This window comes from Globicephala melas, chromosome 3 (assembly GCF_963455315.2).
Source record: "Globicephala melas chromosome 3, mGloMel1.2, whole genome shotgun sequence".
In the NCBI taxonomy this organism is placed as follows: domain Eukaryota; kingdom Metazoa; phylum Chordata; class Mammalia; order Artiodactyla; family Delphinidae; genus Globicephala; species Globicephala melas.
Window position 1 is genome coordinate 163748146 of NC_083316.1, and position 14536 is coordinate 163762681.

Here is a 14536-nt window from a genome sequence, read left to right on the forward strand (position 1 = left end):
CGTGCTCCACCACAAGAGAGACCAGTGCAATGAGAGGCCCGTGCACTGCAACGAAGAGTACCTCTACTTGCCACAACTAGAGAAAGCCCCTGCTCACTGCAACTGGAGAAAGCCCCCATGCAGCAATGAAGACCCAATGCAGCCAATAAATTAATTAATTAAATTTTAAAGATTAATTTAAATTAAAAAAAAAATCAGGGACTTCCCTGTTGGAGCAGTGGTTAAGAATCCGCCTGCCAGTGCAGGGGACACGGGTACAAGCTCTAGTCAGGGAAGATCCCACACGCCGGGGAGCAACTAAGCCCTTGAGCCACAACTACTGAGGCCACGTGCCACAACTACTGAAGCCCACGCCCCTAGAGCCTGTGCTCTGCAACAAGAGAAGCCACCGCAATGAGAAGCCTGCGCACCACAACGAAGAGTAGCCCCCACTCACTGCAACTAGAGAAAGACTGCACGCAGCAACGAAGACCAAACACAGCCAAAAATAAAAATTAATAAATAAATTTTTAAAAAATCAAATGATCAACTTAATAGAAAAAGTATGAGATAAAATCTAGCTCACACGTGCTAAAAACTCTCAATAAACTAGGAACAGAAGAGGATTTACTCAACCTGATAAAGGGCATCCATGAAAAATCTACAGCTAACACCAAACAATAGTGACAGACTAACTGCATAACCCTTAAGATCGAAAACAAACTAAGGATATCTGCTCTAGACACTTCTATTCAACACTGTACTGGAGGATCTAGCCAGTGCAATAAGGCAAGAGAAGGAAATTAAAGATTAAAGGCACACAGAGGGGAAAGGAAGAAGTATTGAAGAATTATGGTTATTTATGAATGACATAATCCTGCATGTGAAAATCCTAAGGAATCAAACAAACAAACAAAAAACCCTATTGGAATTACCAATATGAGTTCAGCAAGTGCACAGAACACGAGATTAACATTTTAAAAATATACATATAAAATTGTATTTCCACGTAATAGCAACAACACATCGAAAAATAAAATCAAGGAAACAATTCTATTCATAGTAGCAGAAAAGGAATAAAATATTTAAGAATAAATATAACAACAAAAAAAGCAAAACCTATACTCTGAAAACTACAAATCATTGCTAAGAGAAATTAAAGATCATCAAAATAAATAGAGAGACATCTCACGTTCATGGACTGGAAAACTAAATATTGTTAGGACGTGATTCTCCCAAAACTGATCTCTATATTCAACACAATCTCAATAAAAATCCCAGCAAGCCTTTTTGTAGTAACTGATGAGTTGATCCTAAAGTGTATATGGGAATGCAAAGTACCTAGAATAGCCAATAGAGCAAACAAGCAAATAATACTACCTGATTTCAAAACTTGTAATACAAGACAGTGTGGTAGTGGCACAAACACAGACATACTAATCAACAGGAAAACACTGAGCATCAGAAACAAACCCTTAATTTTATGGTCAACTGATTTCCCACAAAGTTACCAAGACTATTCATGGGAGAAAGAACAGTCTGTTCATCAACTGGTGCTGGGTAAGAAGGTTATCCATAGCAAAAAAAACCCACAAAAAACAAACTTAGACCTGTACCTCAAACCATACACAGAAATCAACTCAATTATGACCCTAAATGTGAGAGCTTAAATATAAAACTTCTAAAAGAAAACATAAGAGAAAAACCTTTGTGACTTCAAACAGCTCTTAGATACAACACCAAAGGCACAATTCATATAAGAAAAAACCGATAAATGGATTTCATCAAAATGAAATATTTCTGCATTTCAAAAGACATCACTGAGGGAAAAGAAAAGCAAACAGACTGGGAGAAGATGTCTGCAAGCTACATATCTGAACAGGGACACATATCAAGAATATATAAAGAATTCTTAGGACTCACTGATGAGATAACAAACAACCGAATTAAAAATGGGCAAAAGATTTCAATAGATTTTCGCCAAAGAAGATATTTGAATGGTGCATAAACATTTGAAAAGATGCTCAACATCATTATTTACTAGGAAAATGCAAAGTAAAACCACAAGATACCACTACACACCCACAAGGTTGGCTATATAATGTAAAGAACAGATAACGCCAAGCGTTGACAAGGATATGGAGAAACTGGAACCTGTGAAAAGGTACAACTACTTCAGGCAACAGTTTGTCAATTCCTTAAAAAGTTAAACATAAACTTACCATATGACTCAGCAATGCCACTCCTAAGTATCTACCCAAGAGGAATGAAAACGTATGTCCACACAAGGACATGTATGTGAACGTTCACAGCAATGTTATTCATAATAGCAGAAAATGGAAAAAAACACAAATGCCCACCCACTGGTGTATGGATAAACAAAGTGTGGTATATCTATACAATGGAACATGACTCAGGAATAAAACAAATTTCTTTTTTAAGACCTTAACTTTTATTAATGGTTTCTCCACTTATTTTTAAAATATTTTTTAACTGAGATAGAAATTACTTAGAGTAAAATGTACATATCTAATCAAAAATTTTGATAAGTTGAGTTTGATATATTTGGAATTATGCATATAAGGGTTAAATCTACACCTTCAAAGCATAGAATATTTTCTTTTTTTTTGCTTTTCCATTATGGTTTATTACAGGATATTAAATATAGTTTCCTAAGTGTAGGACCTTGCTGCTAAATAGTGCTGTTATGAACAGAGGGGTGCATGTATCTTTCTGAATTATAGTTTTGTCCAGATAAATGCCCAGGAGTGGGATTGCTGGATCATATGGCAGCTCTATTTTTAGTTTTTTGAAGAAATTCCATACTATTCTCTATAGTGGCTGTACCAGTTTACATTCCCACCAGCAGCATAGGAGGGTTCCCTTCTCTCCACACTCTCTCCAGCATTTGTTATTTGTAGACTTTTTAATGATGGCCATTCTGACCGGTGTGAGGTGGTACCTCATTGTAGCTTTGATTTGCATTTCTCTAATAATTAGCGATGTAAAACAAACTTTTGGTGTACAGACAACATGGATGAAAATCAAAAATATGCCACATAAAATAAGCCAGACACAAGATACTACATGTTGTATAATTCCATTTATGTGAAATTCCGGAAATGGCAAATCTATAGAGACAGAGCAGACCAGTGGTTTCCTGGGGCTGGAGGAGTTAGCAAGAACAAACTGTAAATGGGTGAGATGTCACTTGGGGTGACAGAAACGTTCTAAAGCTGGTGTAGAGTAATGATTGCACAACTCTATAAATTCACTAAAAAATCACTGAATTGTACTCTTACTGTGGGTGCATTTTACATATGTAAATTATATCTCCATAAAGCTGTTTAAAAAATTACAACAAAATGTTACTGGTCTAAGAATTATTAGAACTTTAAAAGAACCTGAACAGTACATCAACTATACCTCAATTAAAAAAAAATTAAATAAAATAAAAACCAGAAACATAAATTATAAAAGAAAAAAGAAAAAGAAACTGAACATGTGACCCTAAAAAGACACCAGTGTGTCTTTAATATTAGCTTTTTTTAAATATCACAGATCAATGGGGAAGGGATGGACTAACAGTATACCAACTGGCTTAACGCTACTACTGGGAAGGGGGAAAAAGGGCGCCATCTCAAGCCCTACACAAAATAAATTCCAGATGACCTGAAGAGGTAAGAGGACAAACCAAAAGAAAGATATAGGTGAACACCAAGCTGATTTCAGGCTGGGGTAAATACATAAAGAACACTTAAAAATCCAGTAAAAAAACACAACTGATTAGAAATGGGCAAATGAAGCAAACCATTCACAGAAGAAATCTAAATAGTAACACCTGAAAAAATGTTCAACCTTAATAAGCAAATATCTGCCCATTAAAATTCCCTTTTTAAAATCTTATGGAGGTGGCCAAAGCTTTTTAACAGCCTTGTAAGACACTCTTACCCCAGCTGAAGGGGGAGTCAGGACAGCACCCTACTGGATGCGAACTGTGGAAAACAAGCCCTGCTTTCGGACACTGCATCCCCGGGCTCCCTCTGAGTCACCCTTCCCGAGGAGGCCACCCAGGACAGACAGAGGAACAAGGCTCTCATCAGAGCTTTGTCAACCAGCAAACATCCAAAAATCACCATAACGTGGAATAATTAAATGATTTAGAGAACATACACAATAAATGCGACCATCTGTAACATTGCCAAAGAATAGGTTACAAGGGGCCAACATGTATATGATTTCATGCTCACTACTTCATACCAACATTTTCTGGAGGGGAGAGCTGTTTGGGCACCTGAAATGTGGCCCGTACGACTGAGGACATATGAGTGAGGACATTTACATTTTACTTAATTAAGTGAAAGTGGAAACAGTCATGTGTGGCTAGAGGCTACGGTACTGGACAGCGCAGCTCTAAAGCACCAACTTTCAGCCTCACCCCCTGCCCGTGTGCCGATCTCCTGCCCCATTTGATGCCTGGCTAGAGCGGGAGAGGATCACTGTGCCTGCTGTGGGTAGAGGCCACACCACACAGCACTGTGGGCCTCGACAGCCAGGAAATGAACTCTTACCTCCTCCTCTTCTTCTGAGCCACTCTCTTCACTATCAGATCTCGGAGCTACTTCATACCTAAAAAAAAAAAAAAAAAAAATCAGCATTTTAATATAAATCTCCCCAGAAACAGCATGATTCACTTTCCTTAGCAAATTGGCCTGTTTCCAAATGTAGGCAGGATCACCCCCAGCTGCCAGCTCCCCTGGAATGAGGCCGACTGTTGACTCAGGATCCTGGCTGCCTCTGGAACACGAAGCCCCACTCACCCCGGGTTCATTTCCAGCCAGGCCTCCAGCTGCCCTGCTTTGGGTGCGTCTGTGCCCGTGAGGATCTTCCCACTCTCCACGTGGATCACTTTCACCGGAAGGTCGCTCATTTGGCTGGTCTCATCCAGAGGCTGAAAAAGTCACACGTGTGACTTGAGGTTCTGTAGAGTCTATACCTTCGGTGCCCCACTAACCATGGCCAACTGGAGAAGTGCCCTCCCAACTCCACGTCCAGAAAACAGCACACCAATGTGACCAGTGGTTGTGGAGATGGGTTAGCTGCACATTAACCATTCAGTAAAAAAATATATATATAACCCATTGACGACAGTTGTTTCTTGGAAGGAACTGATATCCACGTTTTAATTTTCAAATAGGTAACATATAGTTCAAATTCAAGAGTATAGAGTGTGTACTCTCCCTCCCTATCCCCCTGCCCAACAGTTTCTCTTCACAGGCGCCCACCAGCATCATTTTCTCGTGTGTTCTCCCAGATCAATTCCACACATAAGGAACATGGACTTACGTACTCCTTCCTTTTTTACCCAAGTGACTACACTATTCCCATTTTTCTGGTCCTTGAGTTATTCAATTTATATTGTATTTGTAGACTGCAACAAGGGTCCTCATTCTTTTCTGTTAAACAGCTAACTAGAATATTTGAAAAATAAAACTTCCTTGTAGCAACAAATACGGAATTCCTCAATTTCCTGAGATATCAACTTGGGATGAAGTTTTCCCCTTCCTCAGCTCCTTCACATTTCCTGGTGAAAACCTTCAGGACGAGGATGAGGATGGAAACCTTTGTTTGCATCTACCAGGAACTTATACCTCCCACGCCTCCCTCCATCAACACTGACCCACAGCAGAGATTAGTCTCCATGCAGGTTAAAATCTCACCCTTAAAGTGGCCCACCATGAAGCGGAACAGAAACCCCACGCCCCACGAATGAGCTCTGCAGGCTGCCTCAATCAGTGACTTTCACCCCTGAGTCCTTCCTGAGAGCGGTTATGGTGCTGATGCCGGGATGTCCCCACACCCAGAATCCTGACAGAACTGCTCTGGGGTGAGGCTTGGGCCTCTCTGGTTTTCAAAAGCTCCCCAGCTGATTCTGACGTTCAGCCAAGGCTGCGAACCACTGGGTGAGAACAAGGACAATCAGCAGCCATCATCAAGTGATGGTTCCCGTTACTAAACAGGATGAGCAGCTGCAGTGATTCCCCAACAGAATTCCCCGAGTCACGCTTTCCTGTGATGTGACTTCCCCCTTGAAAGCCACAAATGGCCGTGTGAAGGCTTAGCACTGTAGTAAAATGCCAGCCCACATTTCTCTTAAAAAATTCAACTTAACGTTTCAAATAAAATCATGCGAAATAAGAATATTATTTGAGTTAATCACTATAGTCATTCATTTCTGGGAATCAGGCCAACAGGAAAAAGCGTGCCATCTGCTACGGACTGGACTGTGTCCCCTCCAAAATTCATATGCCCAAGCCCCAGCTCTCCAATGTCACTGTATTTGGAGATGGGGCCCTTGGTGGGTAATTAGGGTTAAATTAGGTCATATGGGTGGGGCCCTCAGGATGGCATTAGTGCCCCTATAAGAAGAAACACCAGAGCTTGCTCTCTCTCCTCCCATGTGAGGACACAGCCAGAAGGCAGCAGTCTACAAGCCGGGAAGAGAGTACTCATCAGGAACCAACCTTGCTGCTCCTTGATCTCCAATTTCCAGCCTCCAGAACTATAAGAACGTATATTTCTGCCGTTTAAGCCATGCAGGCTACCAAAACAAAAACAAAAACAAGAACTAAAACAACAAAAGGGACTTCCCTGGAGGTCCAGTGGTTAAGACTCTGTGCTTCCACTGCAGGGGGTGCGGGTTCAATCCCCAGTCGGGGAATTAAGATCCCATGTGCCATGTGGTTAAAAAAAAAAAAAAAAAAAAGCCACACAGGCCACGGTGTTTTGTTATGGCAGCCCAGCTAAGAGAGCAAGGGGGCTCATTACAACAACATGTGGGATAGAAAGAAAGGAAACAATGGAAATAGCCACCCATAGAGGAGGGGACATATGGTGGTCCATCAGAGCTGTTCAGTGCAGGATCTAACAGCTACAGATGGGAAGCAACTTAGATAGCTATCAATCTGAACGATGAAAGAGATCCTAGTACATCAATACAATAAAATGAAAGAACTAATTGCTTGATATGGAAAGTGGTCCAAGATACCTGCTACACAGGAAAAGTCTTGCTATGTGTAGACTGACCCAAATGGTCCCAAAACAAAACAAAGAGAATATAAGCACAAAGGTTTCTGGAAAGATACAGAGAGAGACATCAACCAAGGATCAACATGCATGCTTGTGAGAGAACAGGCACCATGGGGGCTTCTACTTTTCATGTTATCATTACATTTACGTTTCATGTTATTATCATTTTCTTCCTAGAAGTATTACATTTATAAGTCAGAGAAGCAAGCACTAGCCACCTCTCTAATACGGTGGTATTAGAAAGAGTCAGGTAAGTAAGTGTACATGAGCTAACTTGGAAAGACTCAGATACAATACCAGGCGGGGAGAAGAAAACCACCTGGAGACACAGGTACGGAAAAGGTCCCAGAGCAAACACACCGAAGGTTACTCAGGTTTCTCTCTGGGAAGGGGGACTGAGGAGGGGTTGGAGGAGGTGGTAAAGGCCACACCTTGCATTCACACCTCACTATGCAGCCTTCTTTCACACTAGTGTGTTAACCGAGAGGAGGCGGACAAGAGTGCCATGGAAAAGACTCAAAGACTCGTGTGTGGGGACAGCAACCCCTCTCTGAGTGGGCCTCACTGCACGGTTCTGACTTTTGGAACCAGGCTAGTATTTCACATCCTAAATAAAGAAATGAGGAGTAAATAAATAAAACCAACAAGCGTTGGGGGGAGCCTCACTAACGGGGGCACAAGGGGAGAACTAATCTTCTGAATGCAGTATCTGGAGCATGTACTTTCAACTTCAGACAAACACTGACCTCTAGCTAGGAGGTTTCTTTCTTTTTATTTTTTTATAAATTTATTTATTTAATTTATTTATTTTTGGCTGCATTGGGTCTTCGTTGCTGCATGCATGCCTTCTCTAGTTGCGGGGAGCAGGGGCTACTCCTCGTTGTGGTGCGCGGGCTTCTCACTATAGTGGCTTCTCTTGTTGTGGAGCATGGGCTCTAGGTGCACGAGCTTCAGTAGCTGTGGCATGTAGCCTCAGCAGTTGTGGCTCAAGGGCTCTAGAGCGCAGGCTCAGTAGTTGTGGTGTACAGGCTTAGTTGCTCCGCAGCATGTGGGATCTTCCCGGACCAGGGCTCGAACCCGTGTCCCCTGCACTGGCAGGCGGATTCTTAACCACTGTGCCACGAGGGAAGCCCCTAGCTACGAGGTTTCTTTTGCAGAGGGGTACATGTTAGCCATTCTGAATGTACTTCCTGCACAGTCTAGGACTGAGGAAATGAGGGCCTATCTCGTGGCAGACGGGGGTCAGGTTTTGGGCTATTATAACGTGGACAGGGAGAAGGAGAAAAAGAACCCCGTGGTACTGGATTAGAATTGGAAGTATCAGTGTGACCTCAGTATTTTTAATACTACAATAACTAGTTAATATATATAACTAGCAAGGTGGATGTGTGAGCATACACACATCTGTTTCCTAGATCTGTCCACTGAGAGGGCCCAGAAGCAATGACAACTCAGTAGCAACGAACACATCTAGATCATGGTTTCCAAATATTCTTCTCTGATTAAAGGAATCAGGGCTCCTTGGAGAAATGACCGAGTCCAGGACTCGGGCAGAGAAAGCAGAAGATGAGCCTGGGCCATTTTCGTGTGCAAGGAAGTCAGAAACCCCTAAAAGAACGATGGGGACACATCAAAAGCAGGCAGGAGCCAATGTGAAGGGGTTCCTACTGGTCCAAAATGGAACAATTTGAGCATCAAAATACATAATAATAGTGCAGGATTAAACTAAGTAAATCCATTAAACTAAATAAGAATCCATGAGTTAGTACCAAGGGTTGCCAAACTATGAACAAGCCAAATAAAAAAGAAGGGAAGGCTTTTCCTTCCTGCAGAAAGTCAACTAATAAATGCAGAAGAAAAGACGAGGGAAAAAACATCACCATTTTGTAACCATTATGGCAAAAACTGATACAGGCAAAGACAACAGATGATGAAACAGCCGATGAAAGTTTGAGGAATCACGTTATCTTTACATGTCTGAGTATCTCTGCACAAGGTACTTAATCTTTACAGCTGGAGACACCTTGGCGGCCACCAAAAGGTCAATATCACCAGTGGGGGAAGAAATCTACGCCACACACTCCTGATATGACGCACAGAGAAGGACCCGGCATCATTTCAGGGTTTTCTGTTGCTGTGAAGGACACTGGAGGGTCAATTGTGAAACCTTAACAAGGGCTGTGAATTAGATCACGGTATTGCGTCAATGTTCATTTCCTGGTTTTGATCACTGTACAGTTGTGGAAAAGAACAGCCTTGCTTTTAGGATGTACACACTGAAATACACAGAGGGGTAAAAAGCCCTCACGTGTGCATCTGACCCTCGAATGGTTTAAGAAAAAATAATGACACATGAAAAGTGGGAATCTGGGTGAAGAGTATGCAGGAACTCTCTGCACTGTTCTTACACCTCTCCTGTGAGCCTGAAACTTTAAAGGGAAAACTGAGAAATAAATAACAGCACGTGCGTAGAAAAAGCTCTGGAAGGAAACGCACCCAGTAGTAAACAATAGTCTCTCTGGGCAGTGGGAGAGAGGAAGGGTAGAGTGTGGCAGGGGACCTATGTGGATTTTTACCATTGTCATATACTTTTATAATTTCAAAGGGAAAAAAAAAATTTTTTAAGGATGAAATAGACCTAACCTCTGGGGCTGGGCTGGCATTTCCACAGAAGAAACCCCTGGTTCCTCACCTCGCCATCAGGTCCGATTGCAGGTGTCTGTCCTTCAGCGTTTTCTGCCTTCTGGAAGGAAAGAGAGAGACAGTCACCCCCCAACCGGGGAGGCCGAGTCACACGCGCACACAGCCGCTCCAGTCCCACCAAGGGGCGCACCTTCTTTTTCTTCTTCTTCTTCTTCTCCTTGGCGACCTGGGCGGCCTTGTGCTGCCGCACCAGCTCCGTGAGGTTAGCCACGTACTCGTCTGTCTGCTGCAGGAGGTAGGCCAGGCGCTTGTCCTTCTTCTGGTCGATGAGCTTGCGGTACCCTTCCTCGTCCTCGGCCTGCAGAAGCGTGCGGTTATGGCGCGTGCCCATGACACGCTCGTCCACCAGCACCCAGGGCGGGCAAACCAGACTCAAGAAGCCCGCAGGGCTGCAGTTAACCAGCAGCCGGACCCACATTTAGGGAGCACTGAGCTCACACCCGGGTCTGCGCTATATTCACACCTTTCACATAACTACTGACTCCCCTTCAGAACTTCCCCAGTTCCCACCCTGGGCCAGGCTCCTTGGGGACCTGCTGGACAGACATGGTCCTGCCAAGGGCCATTTAAAAGCTCTGTCTCCTATGTCCACAAACACACCCAAATCCCAACCCTTCTCTCCACTGCTCTCCCACAGACCGTCTGCCCCGGCTTTCTGAGAACACATCGGATCATGTCACCCACCCCCACCACCGCCATCCCAGCTTACAGCCTCCCTCGGCTCCCCATCATGGTCAGAATTAAATCCAAAGCCCTCCCCGTGGCCTGCAAGGCCCCGCGTGGCTGCCTCCGGGACTCCAACCTCACTCTGCCCCCACGCCACGCTGTTCCAGGGGCCACTGGCTGAGCCTCACACACGGCTTCTTCCCGCCTCGGGCCTTTGCCCTCAGCTCCTTTGCCGGGAGGTGCTTCCCCTGGATCTCCGCATTCATGGGTCACACCCACCCTGCCCATAACACCCAGTCAATCCCCACTCCCTGGCCCTGCTTTGTTCTCCTCAGTGCGCTTTTCACCACCCAAAACTATCTTGTCTGTCTCGCTTGGGCATCTGTCTCTCTAGGGCCAGCACGAGCCCCACCAAGGGCAGGGACTCTCCTTCGTACTAACGTGGCCCTGTCCACTCAGCAGTGCCTGTCAATATCGGCCCGGTCAGAGAACCCTCCACGAATAATACATGGTCAGACGGGAAGGGTGGGGTGGGAGGTCAGGCTCACACCATCGGCGGCTCCTCCACCGGGAGGGGTGCCACCTCCACCTTCCAGAGAGCACAGAGCAGCCAGTTAACCAGCTGAGGTCACGCGGTCACCGATGGTCAGTGAGTGGGCAAAGGTCTGGAGTCAGGTTTTTCGGACTCCCAAACCCAAGCCCTTTCTTTCTCTGTCCTGCCTCCAACTCTGAGCACCAAAATGCCCCGGCGTAACCCTGGGCGGCTGATCCGCCCCCATGCCTGCAACACCCAGCACCACGTGAAGGGACCCGGGTCATGATGGCCAACTGTACCATGAGCCTCCGCATTCTCTCCTTCTCGATTCTTTCATTCTCCTTCTTCTGTTCCCGCTCAGTGTTGGCGTGGTATGTGGCCACCGCCTTCGTGAGTTTCTGGATTTTGCCTGTGACCGACCTGTGATATTCTTTGAAATCCTTGGCGTGCTGAAGAATGCTGTTGAGGTATTCCTGCAGGACGCACACAGAAGAGCAGACTGACTATGGGACAGGAGTTGCCGTGGTGTCACCCCAAGTGAGACGAAACTTTAAAGGGGGCCTGGTGAAAGCCAAGGGGACGCAACCAAAACGATACCGAGACACTGTCTGCCTACGAGGCCCAACATTCTCTGCGTGGACTGTGTGGTGAAAAGGGACCCCCCTCTCATGCACAGCAGACGGGGCAAATGCCCTGGCTGAGACAACCTGGCAGTGTCTGCCACCCGCTGCAAAATGCACCCGCCCTCCCACCAAATCATTCACTGCTAGCGATTTATTTTAAGGAAAATAGCAGAGATTGGCCCAAAAACTCAAGGACAAGAATGCCTATCCCAGTGTTACTTTTAACACTGGAAAGCTGAGAGTACACTGCATGTCCCCAAACAGGGAAACAGTTTCATAAATCACGGGATGCTGGGCACACTGAGATGGACTACAACACATATGTTAAAATCATGCTTCAATAATACTTTAAACAGCTCAATGTGCACATATATATATTTTTAAAGGCAGCTGTTTAACTTTTGATTACTATATGTATATAGACAAAAAAGGTCAGAATGATATACCAAGATATTAACAGTAGTTAACACTGAATATTGACTTCTCTGTTATTTTAAACTATGCCAGTAACAGACACTGTTTGGAGGCAAACTTTAGAAAACATAAATGAATGAACAAACAGAATCACCCCAAATCCTACTTGAGTAGAGATTTTGGTCTCCTTGACGGATCTTGTATCAACCTCAGTCAGATCACTGACTGAGGACCCTCCATGGTTTAGGACCCTCCGTGGCTCCCACCTCACTCACAGCACAAGCCCAAGTCATCCTCCCGCCCCACAGGGCCCTGCACGCTCTGCCCATCACCTCCCCATTCTCACCTCCTCCCACCCTCCCCCTCGCTCACCCCACTCTGACTATACTGGGTCATTGTTTTTCACAGAACACTGAGGCATACTCCCCTCTGTCTGCAAAGAGCCTCGTCCACACGTCGGTGTAGCTCCTCCCTCGGGGCTCTGCTCAGACCTCACATCCTCAGGGAGACCGTCCCTGAGTCGACCGTCCTATATAAAGGGCTCCTCCATCACTCCCTATCCCTGCTTCATGTCTCCTTACACCCTATTAACTCCCAACGTGTTATACGTGCGTTTGATTACGACCCACCTTTCCGTACCGTTTGGTTTTTGTCCACTGAAGTATTCTTAGTGCCTAGGATACTCTTATAATGAACAGAAAAGAGACTCGGACATCGTGTTGAGAGGAAAACCAAGACTCGACAGTGCGGAGCTGACGACTCAGGCACACGGTCAAGCCTGCGGCCGCGGGGACACACCTGGTGCTTCTGCCGGCGCTTGCGCTCCTGCTCTATCTTCTGTTGCTTCTCCAGCTTCTCAGTGATGCGGGCCTCGCGCAGGGACTGCCGCTTACTGCGCTTGTAGGCCTTGGCGTTGAGGGCCGTCTCGAGGGCCGTGTCCCTCCTCATGCACACCACCACCTCCTGCCGCAGCTTCGGGAAGGAAGAGGAGAAACTGGCGACGGGCACAACTTGGTAACATCTATGCAACACGTGCACCTCCGTATAGCAAGCCAGGCAGCAAGGAGGACCCGTGAGCACAAACGCATGCGTGGGGAGAACCCGTGGTGGATGCCCGCGGGCGGGGCACGCACAGGGTAGGAGACAGCTGCTTCCGGACATCCAGCAGACAGCCCTATGCTCAGGCCTTCAGGTCTCCAGCTTTGCCCTCCCTCAACCACAAACAAACTTCCTTATTGGTCGTTCAAAAGTAAAGGACCCTTAGAAATTAGACCCATCTAGGGACTTCCCTGGCGGTCCAGTGGCCAAGACTCTGCGCTCCCTATGCAGGGGACATGGGTTTGATCCCTGGTCGGGGAACTAAGACCCCACATGCTGCACAGCATGGCCAAATAAAATAAAATTAAAAAAAAAAAAGAAAGAAATAGACCCATCTAAGTACACTGCTTCAAGCTAGCCACTGCCACCTTAGGGAAGGCCCACACTTATTCATCCCAATGTCCCTCCACTGGGCAGGACATGGAAAGGAAGGGGGACAGTGAGCCAACAAGTGTGCTTGGGCACTGCGACTTTGGTTTTGTAAGATTTTTTTGATGTGGACCATTTTTAAAGTCTTTATTGAATTTGTTACAACACTGCTTCTGCTTTTTAAGTTTCCGTTTTTTGGCCGAGAGGCATGTGGGATCTGAGCTCCCTGACCAGAGATCGAACCTGCACTCCCTGCATTGTAAGGCGAAGTCTTAACCACTGGACCACTAGGGAAGTCCTGGCACAGCGGCTTTAATGGTCAGGGTACATTTAGTAACTGCCCAGTGAGCGGCTCTTTAATCTAAGCATCAAGGCTGGCAGAAAGAGTCTCCTCTGAAAGCAAAGGCCTGCGCCTGCGCCCACCTGCCTCTGGAAGTTCAGCAGCCTCAGGGCCTTGAGCTCGATGGTTGCTTTGGTTCGCAAATCCCCGGCCAGGGACCCGGGAAGGTTTTCAAGTTCCTGAATTCGGTGTGCGATGCGAGCCTGCAGCCTAGGGCGCAAAGACAAAAAAAAAGACAGGTGATGAGAGGTGTCACCTGTTTACAAGGAACCCATCTGTTCCCTTTCTTTGAAGGTGGAGCCTCAGAAGTATCCATCCCTCAAGGGAAGCCGATATGAATCATAAGACAAGAGATGGCTGAGAAAAGGATGCCCCACAACACAGACTACATACAGGAGGGCAGCCACAGAAGTCTCGGGAGCCACTGCAAATCGGAAACCTGACAGGGCGCAGCTGGTTTCTGGCGTTTCAGCAGTGGGAGCCAGCCTCTGGAGTCAGGCGGGCCAGGGTCTCCATCCCAGCCCTGGGAATCTACTTAGCCCATGAGCCTCAGCGTCCTCAGCTATGAAGTGGGGAGACCCCTCAGAGCAACCCTACAGGCTTGGTCTGAAGTTCAAATGGGATAATCTCCTTACTCAGTCTTTCACACACTTATTGAGCACCTATTGTGTGCCAGGGACCATTCCAGGTGAAGGGATTCAGCACTAAACAAGACTAACA

The 14536-nt window shown here is 45.9% G+C and overlaps 1 protein-coding gene across 8 annotated transcripts in view; it reads right to left on the reverse strand.

Annotated features, from left to right (window-relative positions):
* SMARCA4 (SWI/SNF related BAF chromatin remodeling complex subunit ATPase 4) overlaps positions 1–14536 on the reverse strand; it is an 87272-nt gene that overhangs the window by 51223 nt on the left and 21513 nt on the right. For 7 of the 8 annotated variants that reach the window (XM_060297109.1, XM_060297113.1, XM_030879723.2 and 4 more), the window contains exons 7-13: positions 13900–14026; positions 12808–12981; positions 11272–11445; positions 9902–10069; positions 9761–9811; positions 4800–4930; positions 4551–4608 (exon numbers count right to left, since the gene is read on the reverse strand). In XM_060297109.1, the coding sequence (XP_060153092.1) occupies positions 4551–4608; positions 4800–4930; positions 9761–9811; positions 9902–10069; positions 11272–11445; positions 12808–12981; positions 13900–14026 (883 nt within the window). The remainder of the gene's footprint in view (positions 1–4550; positions 4609–4799; positions 4931–9760; positions 9812–9901; positions 10070–11271; positions 11446–12807; positions 12982–13899; positions 14027–14536) is intronic. The other variant, XM_060297111.1, reaches the window with a different exon arrangement.